The sequence below is a fragment of the Rhynchophorus ferrugineus genome, unplaced genomic scaffold (assembly GCF_030347505.1).
Source record: "Rhynchophorus ferrugineus isolate W39M unplaced genomic scaffold, kcgeb_rfMv2 rfM1, whole genome shotgun sequence".
Lineage (NCBI taxonomy): Eukaryota > Metazoa > Arthropoda > Insecta > Coleoptera > Curculionidae > Rhynchophorus > Rhynchophorus ferrugineus.
Window position 1 is genome coordinate 21,503,600 of NW_027472580.1, and position 27,028 is coordinate 21,530,627.

The 27,028-nt window shown below is 30.8% G+C and overlaps 1 protein-coding gene across 1 annotated transcript in view; it reads left to right on the forward strand.

Annotated features, from left to right (window-relative positions):
* Positions 1 to 27,028, forward strand: part of LOC143206024 (uncharacterized) — a 74,183-nt gene that overhangs the window by 28,568 nt on the left and 18,587 nt on the right. The window contains exons 2-14 of the mRNA XM_076418974.1: positions 2,701 to 3,005; positions 11,136 to 11,429; positions 16,374 to 16,684; positions 16,739 to 16,879; positions 17,944 to 18,421; positions 20,509 to 20,748; positions 21,996 to 22,128; positions 22,195 to 22,466; positions 22,526 to 22,745; positions 24,075 to 24,255; positions 24,320 to 24,898; positions 26,205 to 26,370; positions 26,429 to 26,678. Of these exons, the coding sequence (XP_076275089.1) occupies positions 2,701 to 3,005; positions 11,136 to 11,429; positions 16,374 to 16,684; positions 16,739 to 16,879; positions 17,944 to 18,421; positions 20,509 to 20,748; positions 21,996 to 22,128; positions 22,195 to 22,466; positions 22,526 to 22,745; positions 24,075 to 24,255; positions 24,320 to 24,898; positions 26,205 to 26,370; positions 26,429 to 26,678 (3,570 nt within the window). The remainder of the gene's footprint in view (positions 1 to 2,700; positions 3,006 to 11,135; positions 11,430 to 16,373; positions 16,685 to 16,738; positions 16,880 to 17,943; positions 18,422 to 20,508; positions 20,749 to 21,995; positions 22,129 to 22,194; positions 22,467 to 22,525; positions 22,746 to 24,074; positions 24,256 to 24,319; positions 24,899 to 26,204; positions 26,371 to 26,428; positions 26,679 to 27,028) is intronic.

The window sequence follows — 27,028 nt, forward strand, 5'->3', positions numbered from 1 at the left end:
AGGCAGTAGTTCTTTTGTTCAAGAAAGAGCACTATTCCACTACGACTTGAAAATAGATTATGGTGCCAAATCGGTTTAATTTAAGGAAAATATAATGATTTGTCTATATTTTAAGACATTAAAATATAGCGGTGAATCTGTTGAGATATGTTGTGGCGGTGGAAAAAAGAAATTGCCACAACCACTTCTAGTCCAACATTCAAATATTTAAGGGTTGTTTCCAAGTGACTTTTTTTGGCATATTGTAACGACAATTACATACCAAATTTTAAGGAATTATATTACAATAGAGTTAAAATAATATTAAACACTTATAAATACAAAAACAAACATATCTCTTACCTTATTTACATTATCTACTTATCGCTGTATCTACCAGATGCAGATCATAAATTTCTACAAATTTATTTTATTGGCAATCAGGCTGCTAAAATCTATAAGCGTATCCACCCATAAAACACGATTTAGTCAATATGTTCAAAATAGTACTAGATGGAAATCCATCCGAAAGCCATAGTTTTATTATCGGAACTGACAAAACATCAATGAAAACGCGAACGAAAGGTTTGATTTACGGATAATCGGCGACGTGGTCACTGTTATTGTCGGAGAAAATTTGTAAGGGTACATATAGGTAAATGAAGTTCATTTGGTCATCCAGTTATCTATAAACATACGTCTAGCAGTAATTTTCACACATATTCCAGTGCTATGCTAATGTATATTATGGATAAATAAAAGAAGTGATGTGAAAATTATGCAATTATCGTAATAATTTTACCAGGTTATAGTAACAGCTTATAAAACTATAAAACAATAAGTTCTCTCACCACAAAATATTTATCTCCTTTGTCAATCAAGTGTAAATCATTTTTTGTAACATTTACCATAGATTATTGACATAAAGTAGTGTTGAAAGTTGTTTTTTTTATATTTGAGATTCATCCGAAATTATACGGTTATTAATATTTCTTCCTTGATACATTAAGATCGAAATTATTTATATGGAGAAAGTAAAGTAGTAAAGTCCACATGTCTAAGCAATGAATTTACATATTAATAGATTTATTTTTGTTAGAAAATAGCGTTTATAACCAAACTTTTTAAGTTAGTAATGAGATATTATTATTATTAGATAGACAGTTTAAGTTCATGTCACCAAAACACTATAAAACATGTACAAATAAATGTCACGCTTGCTTAGATTTCCAAATACAATTTTTTCGACTTTTAGGTGATATAAAATCTAAAATTATTATTTTTGTTATGTAATACAAGGATCTGTTTATCAGTAAAAATGGAAATTTAACAAGAAAATAATTGTATTATAATAAAAATTATTTTGTTGACAGCCAAAACTATAAGAGTCAATATGTTAATAAAATAAATATTTAATAATTACATTATTTATTTAGAGACTAAAATAGAAATTTCTTCAAAACATACTATAATGAAATAGAGATTATTGTATGATATAAAAAGTAAAAGTGATTATGTTATAAAAATAAGTATTTTTTTCAACAACAAATTAAAATTCGATTTATTATAAAGTTTGAGAAAAACTAATTTCATTTCTTTTGTAATGGATAGCTTTATATCGCAATATAACTCCTTTGACAGATAAAAACAACTAAAACGCTCTATATATAAAGCTAGTGTTGTTCGTTGACTCAGTCAATTGTTTTTGTGCATCGAAAATAGAGATTTTTAAAGGTTGTTTTCATTACATGTTGATTTTTAACCATCGAAATGGAAAAAGGGGTTTGAAATTGTTCAAAAACATTTTTTAAAGATTTTTTTTCTATAATATTTTCTATAACGCATTACATCATTTAATATCATACTTTAAATTAAATAAACTAATACTTATTGATGAAAAGATTCGTTCAATAGATGAATTAATCTATATAATTCACCTAAATTATTATTAAATATTTTTCTACTGTTCATTCATTCTTAAATTGCTCATAAGCAATATTCTTCATGAACACCGTTCTATATTTTATAGTTATGCTTCTTCTCTAATTAACTTCCAATCACTCCAAAATGTGTCTTTTAATTCGAATAATGTTTTTCTAAAGTTAAATGACAAATATGTTAAAAGTCAATTTACACGTTAAATATGACTCATATTAAAACATTATTACTAAACAATTTTTATTACTAACATAACATTAATTATTCATTATCAAAAAAACCAAGAATAATGATATGATGTTATTAAAATAACTCAATAACATATACTTAATTGATTATGTATAATTTAGACATTTAAATTTATTTATTTTAATTTTATCTTAAATTAAATAAAAACTAATTACATATGATCATGATATTTTTAAGTTCACTAACGTAAAAACTGAAAACATGTATTGCAAAAAGCTTACTAAAAAATTAAAATTAGTTTTTATAATAATTAACATTTTTCTATCTTTATATTTAAATTTCAATCCTCTTTCCTTTTTCCATTCCGCTAATTTATTGAACACTTTAATAATAGCTATAATTATGTTAATTTGTTAGTTGCATTATAAAATTATTAATTTTCAAGTGGCAATTGCACTATATGATTAAAATTAAATCATAGTAAATACATCCTAATGAAGGAATTTTGAAGATTATTTTGTAATAATCAATGTTGGTTACAACAAAAACATATATTTTATATAATTCACTAATATATTACTCGTTTTGTTCTAGGTTTTCGATAGCATGGATGCTCTTAATAGTGGTGGTCATTCCTTTCATTGAAGCGGCGATCGGTTTTAATATATCCACCTACACAAATAACTTGCCGGAAGATGTTAAGCCTACAGTGCAGAAAGCCTTTAAAATGGAACGAAACGATGCTCCGTGGACGGAGAAGTGTATCGCTGAAGATAATTTCAACTGTCCACCTAGCAAATTCCGAACTGCCACTGGAGAATGCAACAATGTCAGGCATCCCACTTGGGGTATTAGAGGAGCTCCTTTCTTGAGATTGCTACCACCCATATATGCTGATGGTAAGTTATTATACGATGGTGTTTATTAGCGTTCCTTAATGATATACCCGATAATTTATAATTATCGTATTAAAAGTAGGTAGTATTTCTTGGGCGTACCTACATTTTCAAGCAGTTTAAACGATTTTCTTTGTTAATTAATTATACTATATTAGGATAATTAATTATTATTAATAATCTACTGTTTCTTTTAAGTTTATTTATTACATTGTTGGTAGTCGTTGTTACGGAATAACCTACAATTTGTCTTTACATTAACTTAAATCTAGATATATATCTAGGGGGCCCCAAGATTTGTCTTAGTCTCTGGTGTAATGATGTCTATTTGTGTCTTGTTCTGGTGTTATCCGAGAGTTGTATTATTTCGATATTGACATGAGAATGGAGTCTATCCTCATGTCTCCTTACAATTCTCTTGATTTCCTAGTCTGTATCTGAAGGTCTCGATGTAAGTAAACAGTCGTTAGTATCTCGAGGTACCCATAATACTTCTCTGGACTTTGTTTTGGAAAACTTGTATTATATTTATATTACTTTTCGCGAAACATCCCCATAATTGTATTCTGTATAATCAAATAGCTTTCAATATATGCTTATATAATAGCAATTTATTATGTACTGATACTTGTGATTCTCTTCCAAGTAGCCAATACATTTTTCTATATTTTAACTCTTCCTTTCTTTGTTTCCTTTTCTTTTTTATGTATTCCTTTCGGCAAAGTCTTACATCGAGGTTCATTCTGAGATAGTGTTGTTATATGGAATGGTATTATTATTTATTGTTGGTATCGGTGCTTTTGCCATGGGAGTCTGGATCCAATTATTTATATTTTCACTTGCCTGTTGAAATTTTCGTGTAGCTTCTTTGTTATTGTCTCCGACAGCAAGAATCGCAGTGTCATCAGCAAATGTAATCATCGTGATATTTTCCATTTATGGTATATCATATACGTAGAGGAGGTAAAGAAATGATCCCAATACACTTGCTTATGGCACACCTATTTTAGCTTCTTTTATTATAGAGTAAGTTTCCTCGTATTTGACTCATTCTGGCTATAATATAACATTTCAATAGCTCTCAATAGCATAACCTTTTTCAATTACATCTGTTGTTCTATACACCTGATCAATCTTCGAATGATGGTTAAGAAACACAAACTGATGTGTGGGTATTAGGTTTTTTTCCTTCTATGTCTACTATCATAATATTTTTATCGATCTGGGCTTATATTTATATAAATATGTTTTTCTTATTACCTTAGATTTATTTGTTACTAATGATTTTGATTATTTGTTTTTATTAATAAAAAATCCCAAATTTCTATATCATTGTGGAACTTTCAAATAGACAATCCTTGGTTATATTTACTATATTTAAGGTGGTCACTTGTTGGTTTTTTAAGTGCTTGCATGTATTTTGATAATTTTTTACATTCAAACCAATATTAGCCAAAATATTTGACATCAATTTTAACAGTTTCTCATCTTTCTGATAACTTAGCTATACGGTATCGATAAAACAATGTTGGTTTGTAAGCGATTCAATCATTGATCCATATTTGTACATCCTCTGTGCGTTGGAACTAATGCATACTGCATAAAACTTAATATGTTTTAATCAGCTATCTGGTCAATACGATTTTCTATATGTTCAGTTGAGGTCGATAAATATCTGCAGTAACAGATTCATTCGGCTTGATCAGCTTGTAATATGCTACAGCTTACTGATCCCACCATATTCATAAAGTTTATGGTCATAAATATTCGGCTTTGGTGTCCATGTGGATGAATTTGCTCGACTAAGCCATAACTTTGTGTGCTTGGGATTATCGTCTAATGGCAATACGACTCATAAAGCTTGTATATTCTCTCTCACAGCATGTAAACGTGTCGAAAAGGTGATTCATCAACGAATAAGCTATCTGAAAGTTATTTGAAAGTTTGAGCTAGGCTTTCATCCAATAAGTCTTGCAATTCAATGTTCTTGGAATATTTTCGTCCTTCAGGCCGTTCTTTGTCATGAATATCAAAGTAGCTGCTTTTAAATCTTTGAAGTTAAAACCGGCAATTCGAATATGACGAACCAGAATCACCATAATTTTATATAAATGTTCGATTAGCTCTGACAGAAAATTTATTCAAATAAGGGAACAAAACTAATGAATTTCGAAAATATATATTGAAAAACTCAATTATATTAACTGAAAAAGGTGTAATTTTTTGTAGATATATGTCAAAACCATCGAATTTAGATTTAATTTAAGTTAGGTTAGGTTGTTTTCACTAATAGATATCGTCGATTGAAATACACGAAAGCGCGTAATTATCAAGTTTCTGTGTTTATTTCTATTTTCATGCCATATCTTTCTCTAAATGGTTCTGGTTATGTTAATAATGGCTAGAAATTAATTTGTTGATTAATGATAATGACTTGTAGGATTTGTTTTAATTATAAATTATATTGCTTTTTCTAATTATAATAAACACCTTTAATTAAGAGCAACACTATTTAATTCAATAAAATAATGTGTATTGATCTATATTGAATGAGTACGATAATTAGTTCGGTTAATTATCAAAGATGGCGGAGATTTTGTCAACTAGATTTGATTTATATTGATTTTTATTTAATAAAAATCCCACTTTTGTTGTATTGAGTTTTCCAAATTTTATTTGATTTTAATTGAAACAAAGAAAAATACTGCTCAAGTGCATCTAAGATGATAATGTCCCAATTTACCTACCAAATGTTTTGTAGTTGAAAATAAACCACATTGTGTAGCGGCAAAACAAGACAAGAAATTGAAAGCAAAGTTCAATGAATATTTTTGTCAAATGCGAAAAAAATCTTATGAAAAGATGTGTTTTGACAGGCGATTTTTCACTTATGAGTAGTTCATTCAAAAACAACATAGAAAAGGTTTTACCAGGTGTACTCTAAGTCATTATCTGTTTTTTTTTTCGGAAAACATTACATCATTTCCAAAAAAAATTATTTATTTAACGTGACGGTGTTACATTCACAAAATATAAGATGTATAGCTGTGGAGCTTGATGTTAGTAGACTTTTCACGACAAAAAATGAACAGAAGAAATTTCTCTCAAAAATAATTTGATCTTAATTTTTTATTTATTTTAATACAAAAGAATTTTACCTTCTTTTGTATCTCATAATGTGGACTTTATTTCCTGTAGGTGGTCTCCTTCATCTATATGAATGAATAGTAAACAGATATTGACCTTCTGCGAAGTTAATCATTCATTTTTTCAACTTTTGGTTTAGTGCGTAAACCTTGATAATTTTAACTACTATTTTTCTACTACGTAACCTTCCAAATAATAACCGAACGAATCAATTTCTCTATAAGCCTCCTGCTGCTCCTGAATTCTAAATAATAAAACCAGCGAAATAGTTCCAAAAACCGCACACCTTCCTGGTGGTTAACATGACAAATGTTCGCATTTAAGCCATCAAATTCCATTGTATGTTAAATTTGTGTACAATAATCATTACGTGCCGCTTATACCCATTAAGCGTGACCTAGTCATTTCAGAATACAGCTTTTTAATGTCGAGTTAATTAAATGGTTAACGGTGGAAGAGAAAGTGATTTATTCTTAACCGATTACCCGGTAACGATCAATGAAAGTGATGTCTTCGTTCAACAGACGAGCGGGCGGTCTGCTTGAGTAAGTTGATGAGAAGCGCCATTTAGGAGAAGTTGGTAATAGGGTTACTAATAGATGCTAGTTACAGACAAATCCGCAATAATATATTTTTCATTTAATCGAGCTATTTGCTTAATGGTTATTTAATGGTAAAACTTTCTTTTGTAAATTATATTTATATACACAGTATATATTTGTATATACACACATATATTTATATATTTATAGATATTTATAGATATTTATATACACAGTATATAACACTCTCGTTCTTGCTTCATTAATACTTCAGTTTTAATTTTTGATGTTTAAGTACTCAGAAAACTAGGCCTTATAGTTATTACTTGCGATTTTTATTTTGCAGTATAAATGTTCCTTGGTTTCGTATTATATTTCTGTGTATACAAAAATGGAATTTTTCAATAAGGACTGGTTGATATTGGAACAAAGAAGACTTCATGAGCACAATGCACACTCTTAGTGCTTATGCAAAATGCAAAGATAATTGCTATCTGGTAAACGGAAAGTATGCTTCTTTTTTTGAGGCAAATTTTTTATGTATTGCTTAAATTTTACTTTTTAGCTTGAATATTTATGTCTTCTGGATCTTCCATTACTGTAGCTTTCGTTGTGCTTTTGTTAATATTATTGCATATTCCATTGGTAGAATGTTCCAACTGATTAGAATTCTTCAATGATCTGGACTCTCATGTTGTCAGTAAATTATCGGCAAAAGCTCATTTTGATACTTTTTTATATTCTTATATCCAATCCTGATTTTATTGAGCATTTTTTTATAATTTCAAGCATACGTATTTTGAGCAAATTTGCTGATGAAAGAGGTTTGATTTCTTGTTATCTGTAATTACTGTATTTGTAGATATATGTATATATTTATTGAATTACCCTTACGATTTTATCACCTTGTTTATAGAGTATATTTCACTGCTTTTTTCCAGAACCCATTTTATTTCTTTTTACTCTATTAAATGTCTTTTCGAAATATATGAATGCTAGATATATCCCTATTTCTGAGTTATATTTTCTGTAGTAATTGCCATAGAAATTTTTATAGTTCTGCACACTTCTGCACACTAATATTTCGATAATAAACGAGTCATCATCCCTTTGTCTTCTTCATATGAATGAATATCATTTATTAATATATATATTCAGTGTTTTTCAGATAAATATGCTGTTGGTTCTTTATTAGATGCTCTTTTTACGTAAAATAAATAAGCATACTCAAGTATTTATTAGCATTTTTTCGAATAAAATTTAGATCAAATTTGGTAGATTTAAATTTTGCCAGAATAATATAATATAATATGTGTAGAACTATATATAATGTCTAATAAATAGTTGATAGCATAAAAATGTTGCTGTATGTCAGACTGGTAATCAGACAACAAAAATATCGAGCGTTCTTTGTTCTTTAAAAAAGATCGAATTTATTAATATTTAAGGCACTTGTTTAAGCGTGTGTAATTTGAAAACGTAAAACTTGAGCTAAATTAAAATCTAACAATATCTCTCTTCGTTTATAAAAATAAAGTATTCGGAAATCTAACTTTAAACTTATAAACTGTTAAAACAAATAAATGCCAACAGTCAAATAGATGTAAAAATCAAAGAAGAATATATTGGTCAAATTTAGTAAAGATATTGGATGAATTTGAAATAACAAACAAATGAATATTTGCCGATAATTGATAGCAATATAACTTTTTTGGCCATTCATAACCAAGAATTCAGGCTTCTCCAGATAATAATCAATTGACTTACTTTAATAATACATTATCAAATAATATTTTTTTCAGATTTTAAATTAAAAATATTATTTTGTATAGTTCTAAAAAAAGTCTGGTCACATGTTGCTCTGCCTCAGTCTTATTAAATAAAAAATAGAAATTATCAAAGGGACGCAAGAATGCCATCATTCTTATTTTATATTTCTTAATTAATTTATATTATTAAATATAAATTATAATTACATATAGAGAATATTTCTTCAGATATATATGTTGTTAAGGAACCGTGTTTGCTCCTTTGTCGAGTGTTGTGAATATGCATCTTACTTCTGATCATAGAAATTAGGAATTAAAGAAAATTTCCAATCGCATCAAAATAGTTCATGAAACAATTACATTTAAACAAATTTGAAAAATAATCTATTAATAAGAGGTTAATTGAAAAATCCCCGGCCTGACACATAGATGGCGCTATTAGAATTAAATCCATGTGTTTTTCAGTTAACTCTAACCCTCACAAGATGTGTGTATAAATTTGATAGCGAAGCAACATTTATTATTGTGAAAAAAATGGATAAAAAGGAATTTCGCTTGTTGATAATATATTGCTTTTTGAAGGGAAAAAATACAGTTGAAGCAAAAACTTGGCTTGATGCCCAGTTTTTAGACACGGCCTGAGGAAAATCCTCATCCATTAAGGATTGGATTGCTAAGTTTAGAGGTGGTGAAATGACCACTGAAGACGGTGAACACAGTGGACGCCAAAAAGAAGTTGTTACCGACGAAAACATTAGAAAAATCCACAAAATGATTTTGAATGACCGTAAATTTAAATTTAATGAAATGACAGACACTCTAAAGATATCAACTGAACGTGCCCATCATATCATTCACGAATACTTGGGTATGAGAAAGCTCTGTGCAAAGTGGGTGCCACGCAAGCTCACTTTTGACCAAAAACAACGACGAGTGGATGATTTGGATCAGTGTTTGATGATGATGAAGCGCAATAAACCCATGTTTTTACATCGATATGTGACAATGGATGAAACATGGCTCCATCATTTCACTCCGAAATCCAATGGACAGTCATCCGAGTGGACTGCATACGATGAACCCGCGTCATACCATGGGAAAACGCATCAGTCGGCTGGCAAGGTTATTGCGTCTGTATTTTGGGATGAGCATGGAACAATTTTCATTTGCTACCTTGAAAAAGCAAAGACCATCAACAGCGACTATTACATAGCGTTATTGGACCGTTTGAAGGACAAAATCGCCGAAAAACAGCCGCATTTGAAGAAAATGAAAGAGCTGCTTCAGCAAGACAATGCACCGTGTCACAAGTCAGTGGAAATGATAGCAAAAATCCATGAATTTGGCTTCGAATTGTTCCCTCGTCCACCGTATTTACCAGATCTGTTTCCCAGTCACTACATCCTGTTCTCAGATCTCAAAAGAATGCTCGCTGGGAAGAAATTTTCGTCGAATGAAGAGGTGATCGCCGAAACTGAGGCCTATTTTGAAGCAAAGGACAAATCGTACTACAAAAATGGTATCGAAAAGTTGCAGGGTCGCTATAATTAGTGTATCACCCTTGAAGAGAATTATGTTGAATAAAAAAACTAATTTTTGCCAAAAAAATATATTTTACTATGGTAGGCCGGGGACTTTTCAATTAACATGTTTTAGGACAAAGGGAAATAATAGGGCTATACAACAAACACGCAAATACCAAGAGCAATAGCAAATAATACGATTGCTACATGTAATATTTAAATTAAACGGTATTGAACGTTTTCACATCTGCCGGCACCGACACGACGCCGACGCGGCAACGGCACGGCACCGTATTTTGTCTTTATAATTTTCATTAGTATTGTCCCATATAGAAGACTTTGATTCTACTAATTCAATTAGTGTTACATATCAGATTAAAAGCTAGACATTTTCCTCTTTTAACCTTAAAAATATCTCTGTACACAAAAAAATCGACGCCGACACGAGTGGACCGATTGCTTCCCGCTGACATGCCGTTGCCGGCAACGACACGATATCGACATATCGGCGAGTGTGAAAGGGTTTCATTTGTCCCGTCAACTTGAAAAGCGCTCTTTAATCATTCATGCTAGTGTGAAGAAAGAGCAAGTTCCGCTGAAGTAACAAAGGGCACTCAATCATGTGCACTAATTAAATTTTTTATTAGAACTAGATGACATTAGAGTTTTTATAATGCACCATACTTTACCATTCATTACAGATGCGTCATATAATATTAAACATTATAATAACCTTCACTGATTTAATATCAGTTAAAATATAATATTTTTCTATGATTATTTTTCATAAATCAATATAGTACAGTACGACCTTATAACCCGATTAAAAAAATTAACACAATGAAAATAATTGTATCATTAAATCAAAACCTATCTTGCTTCATTCCTGTTCCTTTGTTCTGCGGCCTAGGTATTTTATTGTATTTTTTTTCTGTTCATTGTCAAAACTTAAACGATACTAGGCTGTCAATCATAAGGCGTCAGTGATTGTTTAATTTTGCTATCAATCAAGGCGGATGTTGATTGTGCTCGATGAGAACTCGAAATGATGACTGGCGTTATGAAAATGCCATGCAAGAGGGTCGCTGTTTTCAGCAGAAGCACCCAGATATACATCACGTCTATTCATTAAATGATAACCGTTTGTTTCAGGTAAATCTCAACCGAAATCGTCCTTCACGACCTTTCCTCTGCCAACACCGCAGGATGTAGCTGTCGCTCTGCAAAGAATACCTGCTAGGACGCATGATTCGGTTACAGCTCTTTTGGGGGCTTGGGGTGAGCTGTTGTTACACGACTTAGCCAGTACAGGAAACCTGAAAGGGAGGGATTGTTGTAAGGATAAGGGGAAGCGCAACCAGGAATGTTATCCTTTAATTCAGAATGGAAATTGTATAGAGTATATGCGAACATTGCCTTCAATGGATAAGGAGAACTGCCAATTTGGTAAGAATTAATATAATATAATTAAGTGTTATCTTTAGTTGCTATGATTTATTGATATTATGACAAAATTATGCTATAAATTTAATGTAATACTGATCTGAATTACTGCGTCAAAAGTATACTTACCATACTAATGGATATCGAAGAAAGATCTCTTAAGGAAATATTTCATGGACATGAAAATTTTAAGATTTAAAAGATCAATTGAAAAGTCGCGGGCCTGGCTCATAGATGGCGCTATTAGAATTAAATCCATAGGTTTTATAGCCCTTCACCAAGACAATGCACCGTGTCACAAGTCAGTGAATACGATTACAAAAATCCCTGAATTGGGCTTCGAAATGCTTCCTCAACCACCGTATTCTCCAGATCTGGCCCCCAGCGACTATTTCCTATTCTCAGATCCCAAAAGAATGCTCCCTGGGAAGAAATGATCGCCGAAACTGAGGCCTATTTTGAATCAAAGGACAAAGCATACTTCAAAAATGGTATCGAAAAGTTGGATGGTCGATATAATCAGTATCACATTTGAAGGGAATTATGTTGACCTGTTATGATAAGCGAGAATTTCATAAAAATGTTCACTAAAATTAATAAATTGGATCCAACAACATTAGTCAGTTACAACATAGTCCAACATTAGGTTTATATTTTCTGCTCTCATTTGTTACTATGTAATTTGAATTTATTTGAGAGGATATTTTCAGTCAAAGTTAAAGGCAAAAATAAAACTATTTTTATTTTGATTTCTTATGATGAGTTATTTGCATTATGATGTTTTAATGTTTAATATTTCAAAAATTAATAATTGGATAATTTTTGTAAATCAAAAAGTAATAAACTTCGTAGTATCAAGTTTAAAAATAGTATCAAATAGTATCACAAGTTTTCCAGTATCCAAGATTATAATAAGATCAGGTCACCAAACTATATCAAGCTCCTATATTCTACTAGAAATAAATAACGTTTTGTATATCAAATTTATTATTTGGTGTCTGCATATATTCTGATCGTTTTCTTTAATTTAAATAAGCATTAATGAAGAATTTTAGTACAATATATTTTAACTAAATAATAATTTTCTTTTCCACGTCTTTCTGGAAACTTGATGATACTCTTGTAGAAAGAATGATGTTGGATTTACAGCGATCCATTTTTGCACTTCTTCAATATTTTGAAACCATGTGCCGATCAAGCCATGCTGCATATTGGTTCATTTTAACAGTAATCAGAAGGCGTACGTTGAGTGCGTCATTTGAGCTGCATGAGAGTATGCTTCACAACCTTTGCAACGTGTAGCCAAGCATTGTCTAGGTTGGAGTATGACGGCGTATGTTCCTCGTTATTGCTGGTCTTTTTTCACTTTCTACTCCCTATTTTTTTTTTAATTTTTGCAACAACACAATTAATTTGATCATTGACGCTCAATTATAATTTTCTTCAAGGTTCGGATTCGCTTCGCAACAAATGTCTTTTCAATTAAACAACATAACTAATTATTGTTGAAAAAGCAATTTTGAGAATTCCAAGATTATCCTTTGTACACACTGAATATTAGAACTCAATGATTCTAAATCACTACATAGTATAAAACAAAGTCGCCTTTTCTGTCCCTATATCCCTATGTGCGCTTAAATCTTTAAAACTACGCAACGGATTTTGATGCGGTTTTTTTCAATAGATAGAATGATTCAAGAGGAAGGTTTTTATGTATAATACATGCATAATATACTAAGGCAACATTGCTAATTTTAGAGGTTTCTAACGTGATGTCGTAAATTAACCTATTTTTTAGGCTTATTTAGCAATTAGCAAAAACGCTGCCTAACCCTACGAGTTAGATCAAATTAATGTACTACAGTATTGTACACCATAAAAAGGTCTACAAAAAAGTCCGCGATGGTATATGTTTATCTTTTAGGGATAACCCACATTAACCATTTTTATTGTTTACTTTTTACGTGAGAAAATGGCTTATTTACGAAGCTATTTTAAGCAATACGGCATTAATCCTTATCGAATTAAGTACCTTAAATACAGTGTGCAATTAATATAGATCAATATGGTTCCTTACAGCATGTAAATTAAACAAATATTTTCGGAGATATTACAAATTTAAAATTTGCGTTTAAAAATGTGTAATGTAATAAAAATTGTATGAATTTAGATATTCCAAAGATAGCAGGAAATCTTCATAGTAAGTATAGGGGAAGAGGAATTGTTTTACTCCAAATTTAATGCGTGCAGGCCAAGGGCAGTAATGAATGAACCAAAAATACTGGATCGATTTTAATCATGTTTTCATTGAGTGACATAGGCATATATATTTTATGCCCGTGCAAAGTCGGAGCGGGCCGCTATGTTTTTATATACAACGTTCATATTTATTCTGTAGTGTTTCTGTAATTTTTCTGTATCAGCATTGCACCCGTGCGAAGCCGGGGCGGGTCGCTAGTAGAAAATAAATACTTAGCATTTTCATCAACTTTGATCTGCTGATCAAAATATTTGCAGGCATCTTATAGACCTCGAGAATAATAGACGAAAAGACTTTTTTGTTACTCTCCTGGCAAGAGTGCCACAATGAACCATTTTGAAATATTCAAGTTTCAACAATATACACAAATTCAAATAGTTTATCCTCCTTTGTCTTATTTTATGTCTTTAAAATTTGAATTTTTAAGGTAATGTCTGGAAGTTCCATTAAACCTTTCTAAGAATTATCTTTACACCATTTCAACCCTATAACCTGTAAGAGTGTGTGAAAAGATGTCTTACATCCCTAAAAAAGCTGCATGTGCCTAACTCTTTTATGTATACTTTCCAGACCGACAATTTTCTCTAAAATAATTTTATTAAGTTATGTTTATATTGATAAAATAGTTTGTGTACTTACCGGTTTTATACGTTTCGTAAATTTGGTCTCGAATATAGCCAATATCAAGATGGTCAAGATTCGTCACCCACTTTGTATGTAGACGGGTTTTATTGGGTGAATCTATGATAGTTTTGATGATATTTCAAATATATTTTTAATAGATTTAAAAGAATGATTATATGCAACCGCTTTAAAATAAATATAGTTCAGCTGTTGATATCATTTTGGCTGACATGATGAAATGTAAACACAGCAGTAACAAAAGTTTTAAGAAACAATTACAATAATTTTAATGTCAGAAAAGCTAAAATATTTTTTTAATTGACGATAGGATGAAAATATATCGGGCTGATGCCAAATTTTAAGAATTAAAAAGTAATTTTACCCGGTAATGTTATTCCTAGTACTACTACAATATTTTGCATACATGTTAGGGTAAAATAGTTTTGGCATCCATCAAACTCTTCAAAATTATAATATAAAATTTATAAATATTAATTTTCCTACATAAAGTATTTATTATTTAGGAAGTAATTTTGAGCATATCTAAAATATAATCTGGGATTACGCCATTTACTATATTAAATTTTTAGTCCATTAAAAACCTGATAAATTCCATCGAATTGATTCATTGATATAGTGAAAGTGAGAGATAATTTGTGACGAAATTAATGTTGCTGATCGTATACGATGTGGAGGAATTAAATTCACTTTCTTTTTGGGTTGGGATGTAAAATAAAGGAACCAAATATTTGTAGATAATATACGTTGTTGTTTCCACGCATATATTATACATATTGGGAGTAATGATCTGAGATATTAAATGTTGTACTTTAATTTCCATGAGAACGGATCCCTATAAAGGTTTCTGATTTAAGCTACAATATTTTATGTAATTAGTTCGTAGAATTTTTCCGAAAAAAGCGTTACCTGGTTCCTAGTTTGAAAATATTTTCGTTCTTATATAAAATTCATGATAACTAATTGAAAAAATTGGCGTAATTTCAACAATCCTCACAAATTATAACAATCCTTGTACCAACAGGTTTCTGATCAGAAAAAATGCTAAATATATAGTACAGAATAAGTGAATAAAGAGTTTGACGGGGCAACATCTGGAAAATACTAGGAGTGAGGCTGTTGAGCTTTGATTTTTAAGCGTTTCTTTAGTATTAACAAATCAAATAGATTTTATTTAAATTATTCTTAAAATATTTGAAAGTATTCCAATATTTCATCATTCAATTTTACCATCTGTCGATATCAGCATCATGTTCTTAGCTATCATTTTCTACATTCCCAACGGCAACCGAACTTCGGTAATGATAAGAACATTGTTGATTTGATAGTGATCCAATTAATCTATGGTACACATTTCACACTTCCTCAGCGTTTCGAAATCGTATATCATCCAAGCCATGCTGCATCAATCTGAACAAGTGATAAACAATAAATGCTATATGTCTTCTATATAAGTTGAGGGGGTGTACTTTACCCAGAGAATTATCATGTAAAACGATACAGCATGTATACAGATACAAACTTTCAGATAATTGACGTAAACATCTACAAGAACAGTTTCATAGCAAAACGGTATAGTCACGAATCTGGAATACATTCAGTGTCGATGTGGAATCTCAGAACTAACTTTTTAAATAACTTTTTAAATACCCTGTAATAAATACTTTGCAGCTTTGTATATTTGTAGATTTGTATAAAGAATGTTATCAAAAGGGGAATGGGCGCTAATAAAAAAAAATATATTACTAGTGATTAGTAATACTCGTGGCAATCTTCGTCCATTTTTATTTTGTACCAACTCAATGTCAATTTCATGTTAAATTTAATTTACTAAAGTGCATTATTTATCTCTAAACTTTATCAAATGAATCTCTCCAAGAACCTCTACTTCCTGGTTATTTATTCGATTTATTGTGGACTGGTCAATTGAAAACGAATTACCTTAATTGCAAATAAAGATGTTATTCAACATTACGTATTTAAATTTATTGAGATCAGTAATAAAAAATTAATGATAATATGATTTTCAAGGTTTTATTTGTCAGCTTACAGAAACCAAATGAATTTGGCATCCTCGTTCTTGGACGCTTCAGCTATCTACGGCAACACTGATCAAGCTGTCGAGCAACTAAGGACTTATGACGCGGGTTTAGTTAATGTCTCTGCCTGTTCATCATGCCGAAGCAACGCTCTGTATTCTGCCATTTTAAGAGAACATAACCGCATCGCAGTTGGCTTGGCCCGGTTAAACAGACACTGGACCGATGATATTGTTTTTTACGAGAGTAAAAGAATTGTCACCGCCGAAATACAACATATCACTTACAATGAGTTCCTGCCAATTCTCCTAGGAGAGGTATATTTGATGTTACCCCATTGTATTGCAAATATTTAATTCCATCATTTACAGGAGTCAACTTCAAATTCGGAACTAAAATTGCAGACTCATGGACGGTATGCCAAGTATTCGAGTTCCAAGAAAGCGGGTATTTATAATGAAGTTGCCATGGGAGTTTTACCAGCATTACTATCAATGCTACCTAACAGATTGGTAAGCATCACGAGTAAAAATACATGGAAAATAATGGATGGGGGTAAAGTTTTTTCGGGTTTTCTTCATGTTTATAAAACATAATTAATTCGTATAAATTCAATGATATACCTCTTTATGGATGATCGTTTTCCGATTTTTCTGGTAAAACCATTATTTTACCAATGTAGAAGTTCTGACATCTCTAGGCGAAATCTTAAGGTAACAATGTAAAAAATGTTTATTTTCTTTCTTTCTTGAGTAATTATTTAAATGATTAATACTGTAACCAGTGTATAAAGGAAACGAAGAACAATATATAAATAATAGAAAATATATACAAATCGTTAGGTGCGGTGAAGAAAAATATGAAATGACTTGAAATTGACTCACTAAATCGTATATGTGGTTTCGTTATAACGATTTCGTGCTTGGACTCTACTGCTAATTATACGAACATAGTAATGTTTTGTTTGATGTGAGCTTGTTCTCTGACGAAATCAATCTGTTTTCTTAATTTATTGGCTGATTCTTGATTCTACTGTTTCTTGAGTATGACTGTTTAATTGTGAAGTTTTTTGACACTGAAATCTTGTGCTTCTGTTTTTGACTAATTCTGTTTCTTACTGTTTTAAATACTTTTCTGATCTCTAACCTCTCTAAATTCTCGTTTTGTTGTTTAGCTAATTCTGTCTTAACATTCTACCGTTTCTGTTTTTGATTATTTCTGTTTTAACTGTTTCTTTCTGTTCTTAATTTTTATTCTTCACTGTGGATACATCGTGTGTTTTCGCTGAAGCTACTCCCTCGTGTTTTTAGTGGTAGCTGAGTGTTGATTCAAGAAAACTTTTCTCATTTCAAATTTTCGGTGAGGGAAAGACACTTTCAGCTAAGATCCTCTCATATGAATGGAACACGTGCATTTTAGATTATTAAATATGCTAAGATGTTCAATAGTATTGTGCTTTCTTGCATTTTATGGTCATGGTCACAATAATAGGCCTTGGACCGGGTCTAACTTATTTCGCGATTTGTTTATCCCTTGTATATTGTTAATTATTGTATAATGTATATATTAATTTTAGAAAAACGAAACCGCTGCGTCCTTTGCGGAAATGGTTGATATTCTCATCACTCTCCCCGGACAAGTACCAAGCATGCATATGATGGTACCACTTCGCTCTAATTGGGACACCTCTGCTCTATTCATCCACATGGCTAGAGATCACGGTATTCCGGGATACACGAACTGGATACAATATTGCAGCAACATCACTTATCCGACAAGACCGAATTTCGATGATCTCACAGCCAATATAAGACCGGAAAACATACAAATATTGAAACGCCTTTACGGTAGTGCAGAAAATATCGATCTTTTAGTGGGAGCATTACTGGAAACTCCCCTTCCTGGAGCCGTGGTAGGACCTACTTTTAACTGCTTGCTGAAAGAACAATTTTCGCTTCTAAAGGAAACCGACAGGTTTTGGTACGAGAATGATATACCACCCAGTTCTCTCAGTATGCAACAGTTAAAGGAAATCAAGAAAATTAGTTTAGCAGGTTAGTAGTAATTTTTTTTTTAATTATTATTATTATTATGATTACTGGTGTCTTCCTTATTTTTCTGTACTGTTAATTATATCTCAAAATGAACCAATATTATGTAAAAAAATAGTTTATATTATTCGGTTTTATGTTCTGAATGGCACTAATATCAAAAAAATAAGCGTGAAAAATGTTGACATTCCAATAATTAGTTAATACTTTATCAATTCATAGAAACTCTTGCTTACATTGCACAGATTTTTGTTGAGGATTATCAAATTAGTATTATGTGGACATCCTATCAACGAGTGTTTCAAGTGTTTCAAGCAAGTTTCGATAATTCTGATCTCTTTGGGACTGATGATTTTATTTCAGCCAGAGTCCCATTTACATTTGAATTCAAAATATACCAACCCATGAGTGCAGTACAAAATGATGAAAACTATTCATTTTACAAAAATGGCATCATAAAGATGAGGAACGAATCAATTTGGGAAAATGTTTATAAATATTATATAAAATCGATTTAAGAAAAAGAATTTTTTTAATTAAACTGAGGACTTTTTGTGTGATATATAAATAAGTTATTCAAATAAAGTTTTAGAACAAAAACGGCTATGTAATTACAATTGCTTAATAAAATTCAACAAGCACACAAATAACATTTTATGGACATTACAAATATAGGCATATTACAGGTTTTTTTTGTTGCAGGTCTGTTATCGATATCACATAAAACATATAATTAAACATATTTGCTGTAATATAAATAATTAAAATTTATGGAGAAATGTCAAATTACTAATATTAATTGCCGATTAAAGTTATAATCCTATTAATTTATAGGTCAAATGTTGAAACATTTATTTTGTATTATATTATTTCTTTGTGTTAAAATGATTATGCTCATTTTTTAAAATCCATCACTAAATGTGTAGTTAGTATGCTATCATAAAGTTCTTATCTTATAAGAGGATAAGAGGAACGACGTTAAATATGATGATCATCATTATAAATCCATAGCTTTGGGGAAAGTGACTACTTCTGATTGTGTACTTGGTGCTGCACGTTTTATTACGAACATTCATCACAAAATTTTGCTACTTTGAAAGAATCGCCGCAATGATTTATGATTTATATAATCATGGTCCAGGTCTTTTTTAGAGTTTTTTTGCTGTCTTTCATCTAATAAGTCGATGTGACGAATTCACGTGACCTTGGTATCATTGATTGTCGCATCATTAAATAATTATTTAATTTCTAATACTTATAAGAAAACATGTAGGATTTATTTTAGGCATCACATTTACAAGACTTCAAGTTTACACAAATACAGTGTCCATTATTGGAACCATACAAAACAATTGGTAAAATAAGCACTAATACTTTTATTATTAATACTTTCGATTTTAGCCTTGTATGTACTATTTGTTCTCCTTCATACACAATACAATATAAAATAAAAGTTGCTGCAGCATGGTCTATTCGACTTATTCCATCAATAGCAGATGCTATTTCCTACCCCTGTAGTATTGATGCGAAGTACTTGCTGCGAACTCTTGCATTTGCTTTAACTGAATATTTTTGAAATGTACAATAGTAGTCGATCCGACAATTGTCAATAGTTTTGACTTTCCCTCATAAATTTTCAAACTATAATTGTGAAGCGATATTGGGTCAAAATCATGAAGGGCTCTCAATTAATTTTAAAGCATTTTTCTACCTTTATACCTATATTTTATAATATAATTACACATACGACGATGGATGTTTTGATGCTGTCTAAAATCTGATAATAAGATTTGTCAATTATTATTTCAAAATTGATATTTTGAAGGTTTTATTAGTTCCGAGGTCCCCACTTCTTAGTTAGTTTAGAATATTAATATCAACTTCAGGAAAACACTTACATAGTTTAATTATTTTTAGTTTTGATTAGCTTCTTATAATTGATATCAGATCATCGACATTATCAGAAACATTATCGTGTTTTGACAGATGCAGTGAAATAATTGCAGAAATGGTTTAGTTAAACTAATATAGTATAAATACAAAACTATAAATTCAAAATAAAAAAATTAATTATTTTTCTTTCTTCTTAGGTCTTCTTTGTGCCAACACGGATGATTTAGGCCGCATCCAACCAAAAGCCTTTGTACAGGAAGACGTATTCCTAAACACCAGGATCACATGTGATCAATACACAATGTCAGATTTGTCAGAATGGGCTGAGATGGATTACATGGCTGATCTAAGTGATGATCTGTTGATGGAAGCTCTGGCAAAAGCAGAACAAGAAGTTTTAGCTAGAAGGAAGATGGAATATAAGGTTTATACCGAAAGTAAGTTTATTTTATTATTATGCATGCTTTATGCTTGGGTTAAACATTATGATCTGTTTCTTTGGAAAGAAATAATAATAAGGTATTATGGATTTTTGGTTCATTATAATAATGAAATTCATGTTTAATTGATTTTTTTAATGGCAATTGTTAAAAATTGTGTTCATTATTAATACTAATTTAATAAAAATGCATTATTAAATGGAGAGTCTGCTTTCCGAATAATATATTTTTTATATTTTACGTAACATACAATTATTTTAAATTAATGTTGATATAAGCTTAATTTTTAAAATATTCTAGCCAAATTACCCTTTGGAAGCGCGACTTCCCGCAACAACTTAGGGTTGTAACCTGCGATTATTATCACTACTGTTTCAAATAATAAAATAATAAATAAAAGACATTTTATAAACTTAAACCTAAACTTTAATTTTATAAGCTGATTTGGTTACATGCTCCGACGTCTCAGACAGCACTATATTTCTTTTTAACTTCGATAAATTGAGAAGGAAAAATCCTTTCCGAGATAAACACAAATTTAATATATGTTCGAGACGCCAGCGAATTAATATTAATAGAGATATATAAAATATCAAAAAGTCTAAATAGGCTTTGCAAAATATTCTGTTCTTTTCTATTAGACATATTCTTTTGCTAAAGTTTACTAAAGTTTATATATTGTTTTAACGTGTATTAATGGACCAAAATTGTAGCGATTTATGTTTAAAATTTAAAGATCTAGAACTCCACAAGGGAGCATTATTAGTAACGCAAAAGTTAGTTTAAATGTGTTCAAGTGATTTATAAAAATCGCTATTTTAGTAACAAATATAACGAGTGACCTTGACTGAGTTGAGTATAATTTAATATGAGCCTAAATTAATTCCTATGGTACGTTTGGAATAAGTATTTGACAGAAAAATAAGCTTACAGGTTATTATAAAAATATGACTAATATAATGGTGTTTTAACATGACGCCAATCTTTATTTTATAAACTCTACTAAAACTTCTCTGAAACTGTTTGAATAAGATACCCTATTCAATCCATGTCATTTATAAGACATTCATATTATTACTTGCAATTACAACATTATTACTATTGATTGGGTAGCATATTTACACTTAAGAATATACGTAGTTAATACAAATAATATACAGTATTGTAAAATAAGGTATTTAATTTTACAAAAATTAGATTATTCTCTTTGTACATTACTAAAATATTTCATTATTTCTTTTCAGTTGGTGGAGTGGACCCCAAATCACCACAAGGTATTGCCGCTTCCTTTAGTAAAGCTAACAAAAACGCTCTTAAACTCGCCAATACATCTCTGTTGTTCGAGTTTGCATCAAACGAAATCGTGAACACCTTATTGTAAGCATGACAGGGACAATTGAAATAAATCTTGATGTCATACATTTTCTTTATTTATTTTAATAGGCACACTAGACGCCGTCGTCAATTATTTGATAATCACGCCTTTGCATCGGTCTTCAGAGACGATATCAGTGAAGGCCTGCAAAATGTCGATATATCATCATTTATTCCTCAACATATATTTGACTTGGATCTGCAATGTGAAGATAATGGTCCATGTGATCCTACAGCACCTTACAGGAGTTACACCGGACATTGTAATAACTTGAAACATCCCAAGTATGGACAGAGTTTGACTACATTTATTCGTTTATTACCAAGCGCTTATGATGATGGTAACTTTGTTCCTTGATAAATATCTCTATTCTATTAGTATTAATTTAATTTGTTTCAGGAATTTCCAAACCTAGGAGGATTGGTGTTACTGGAATTCCATTACCTAACCCAAGGTTGATATCCAGAAGTATACATCCAGATATCAGTAATCTGCACAAGAGATATACGTTGATGGTGATGCAGTATGCCCAGTTCTTGGACCACGATATTAGTTTCACACCTGTCCACAAGGGTTTCGATGAATCAATTCCTAGTTGTAGATCTTGCGACAGCCCGATGTAAGTTTTCCTCATATACATCGAATGACCGTAGAATGGTTAAGGTATAAATGGTGTTATTTCAAACGTTAAAAAATTTTAAAAAATTTTAAGTTATACGATAGCTATGAAAAATAGCATGTAATTTTAAACATATTTTGTGAATGAACTCTATTTATTTTCTTTAAAAAGCATTTATTGTGAAAATTTGGTAAAATATAGCAAAAGAGCTTCTATCATTATTTACACCTTTACCTAAAGTTTTTGTCAACATGGCAATACCGTGTAGAAAGAAAGTATACTTTTTTTGCAATGTGTAGCCGTGTAGACTTGCTACTACTGGTCTTTTTTGCAGCAATATGTCGTTCAATTTGTTTAATTAACATTATTAGACATCTGCAATAATACTCATTCATAAACAATTTCATTCGGTTTTGGTACCCTATATATACCATAATATACTAAATCATGTTGAGTGAAGAAAAACTGTATGGCCGTTAATATTCCTCTTTCTTGTCGATATGGATGGTTATCCTGAATTAACCCATGATGTTTTACATTTGGAATTATCGTGGTAGATCAACTTTTCATCGTCAGTTACAAAATTCTACAGAAAACTCTTTTTTGTCTGGAAAGCAATAAAACCTCAATATATAATCGGTTCCAAATGGAATTTTTATTTATTTGTGTGGAAAGAGATGTGTGGGACTATTATGCTAATAATTCTTTGAGCATTTAAGTTGGAGTATCATGCCAAAGTATTATAATTCATTGGCTTTGACCTTTATTAGACCCTCAGGCCGTTTGTTATGTTTGTTGGGCTTCGGCAGTTCATTTCTTCAAATCAAACAATAAAAGTGATGAGTGTCGAAAATTCAATTTTGAGCAGTTCATGAGAGCCTAAATGGGGAGCTATTATTTTGTGTATATACATATCAAAACTATCGAATTTAATAGTTCCTTGTACTGATAACATGCCAATAAATATCATTGGCCAAGTGAAAGATGACTTAAAATGTGTTCAAATGTATGTTGCTTCATTATTTTTATTTATTTTTTACTTCTAAATGATATAGCTTTAAAATATTTATCTAAAATTTAGCACAATTATTGATTGATGTTCTGATTTTTATATGAACCTATAATACTGTAGATCTCATAAGACTTGATATCAAACTATTACAATAGATAGGAAACAATGTCTAGTTTTATTTGACTCTCACCACTATCAGTATTGTGGGCATAAATCTGAACTAATAATAATTCGATAATAACTGACAATGATCGAAAATAATCCCTTCAAAATAAAAATTTTTTGAAAATATTCTAATTTTATTTTATAACTTCTAGAACTGTGCATCCAGAATGTGACCCAATACCTATTCCACGAGGCGATAGCCATTACCCAGAATTCAACGTAACTACCGGTAAAGAAATATGCCTTCCATTTATGAGATCGTTACCTGGGCAACAACATCTCGGACCTAGAGAGCAGGTTAATCAGAATTCCGCCTTCTTGGATGGATCAATGGTTAGTTGTAGTCGATATTAAAAATGAAATTAGATTGTAATCATATTTCTTGACTACATTTCAGATATACGGATCAAATCATTGCACATTATCAAAATTAAAAAGTCCTAATGGAAAAATGAACGTGACCCAACATCCTCGTGGCAAAGATTTGCTTCCCAGAGATGACAAACAAACGGAATGTCGATCTGAGTCTGGTTTATGTTTCATTGCTGGCGACGGTAGAGCTTCGGAACAACCCGGATTACTGATGATACATACATTCTACATGAGAGAACACAACAGGGTAATGGAAGCCCTAAATAGAGTCAATCCTCATTGGGATGATCACAAGGTGTTCGAGGAATCTAGAAAGATTGTCGTTGCTGGACTTCAGCACGTTACTTACAACGAATTTCTTCCAAGGCTTCTTGGTTGGAATGCCGTAAATCTCTATGGATTGAAACTCCTTCCTCAGGGATATTACAAAGAATATAATCCTAATTGCAATCCATCTGTATTCACCGAGTTTGCATCAGCGGCCTACAGGATTGGACACTCGCTGTTGAGACCACATATTCCTAGGATGGATCCTAACTATCAAATCGTGGAACCACCGCTATTGTTGAGAGACTTTTTCTTCAATACTGACTATATGATGAATGTAAGTTTTTGATTGTTAATTTAACAGTATATTTTTATTAATAAGCCGTTATTGTACCAATCAAACATGATACATTAAATTTTAACAGCTCTTAATTTTTATTTTTATATATGTTATTAATAAATATGAATTGAAATTAGCATCATTAGATTTCAAGTTTCTTTAATCGTTTTGCTAATGTTGAAATCACAGTTTCACACTTCAGTTCTGGTTTGAATATCCTTCAGTCAGCCTTGGACTTACAGGAAAATATTAATTCTGCACCACGAATAAAACCATTCCTGTTTCCAGCATGAAGAATTATATGTCTGCAATGAATTATAAATAAATGTTATGACTAACAAAACCTAATCGATAGTTATTCCAACGTTTACATTTTTCCATCAACTTTTGTTGTCTTTGCACTATATTTATTATCATCTTGCCAAGAGTAACCGAATGTACCATTCTGGAATATCCACGTCCGATCTAAATATACAAATTGATATAATAATTCTTCCTTGATTTTATTATATGTTTTTAAAAATTGTATTCTTTTAAAAGCAATCTCTGTAAGTTCCATTCGCGGGTTAAAATTACACCACTTAAATTCTATATTACCCAATAGTGTATGAGGGGTTGTTTTATATCCGTCAAATAGCTGTATATATTTTGGATTTTTATGGATGCTTTCCAGACTTACCATTTTCTCCGAAATATTTCTATGGAAAAAACTACTACTTACTGTTTTTATACATTTCTTATATTTGATCTCGAATACAGCTAACACCAAGCTGATCTTGATTCGTCATCTGTCTCACATAAACACGATTTTTGCAGCCTCTTTCGGTTACATGTTCGAACTTCTCTAACAGCATTCTATCTCATTTTAAATAGAAAAAAAATGAGAAGGATACTACTGCCTGAATGTAAAACGAATTTACAATTTTCGATAGACACATATTGATCACGTGTGTCACTACTATTTTGAATAGACTATATATGAATATATGTATAAATCTAAGGCTTTGTTATATAAAATTATATATATGTTTTAAATAATTATTATTATAACAAATATATCAAACATATAAGATTTATGACAAAATATAATTAAGTTTTGTCCAATAGTGTATAGCATTATTTTTTCGAATTTGTTAACAGTATTACAGTTCTTCTAAAAAAACGATACGATTTTTGAGAGTGATTTATATTGCGCATGTATTTTCAACATTGAGGAGAGTTAGAAAGAAAGGCAAAATATTTTATCATTATTTTGAGAACTATATAAATAGAGGTGTATAAATGTAATTTTATTTATTTATAGGATGGACTTATCGATCAAATGGCTCGCGGTTTGGTATCTACTCCTATGGAAACCCTGGATCAGTTCATAACAGGAGAAGTAACCAATCACCTGTTTGAAGACAAAAAAATACCATTCTCCGGTGTGGATCTAGTCGCTCTTAACATCAAACGAGCCAGAGATCATGGTAAAATTGATTACAATTGATAGAAAACGTCAAATAACCGACGTAATTCCTTATTTAGGTGTACCATCTTACAACAATTATCGGGCTTTGTGCAATCTGAAACGCGCCACATCATTTGAAGACCTGGCTAGAGAAATACCCATTGAAATTATCCAGAGGTTGAAGGCCATTTATCCTACTGTGGACGATATTGATTTATTCCCTGGTGGTATGAGCGAACGTCCTTTGAAAGGAGGTATAATAGGACCAACGTTTGGATGTATCATAGCCACTCAATTCAGGCAGTTGAGAAAATGTGACAGATTTTGGTGAGTTCTTCCTTTCAATTTTTATATAATTTTCCATTTTTGTTATATTTTAATTATTTTTTTATTTATTAAAAATGTATATTGAGGCTTGGTGATAAAATGGAATGAAACAAGTTGTAAGAAAATTACTAGCGAGGTTCTTTTATTTGAAAAACTGATTTATTCTTAAAGTGGCGCGGATCATAATAGTCCAATATACAATGACAGCATCCAGTAGTGTCAAATTGTATCTTTGGGTAAATAGTATACATCACATTTGTGAAACACAGCCCTATTATCAAAGGATTCATACGAGTTATCCACTGTGGTGTCCATTGTGCAATACATTCACTTCATTTGCTGGGTATAGT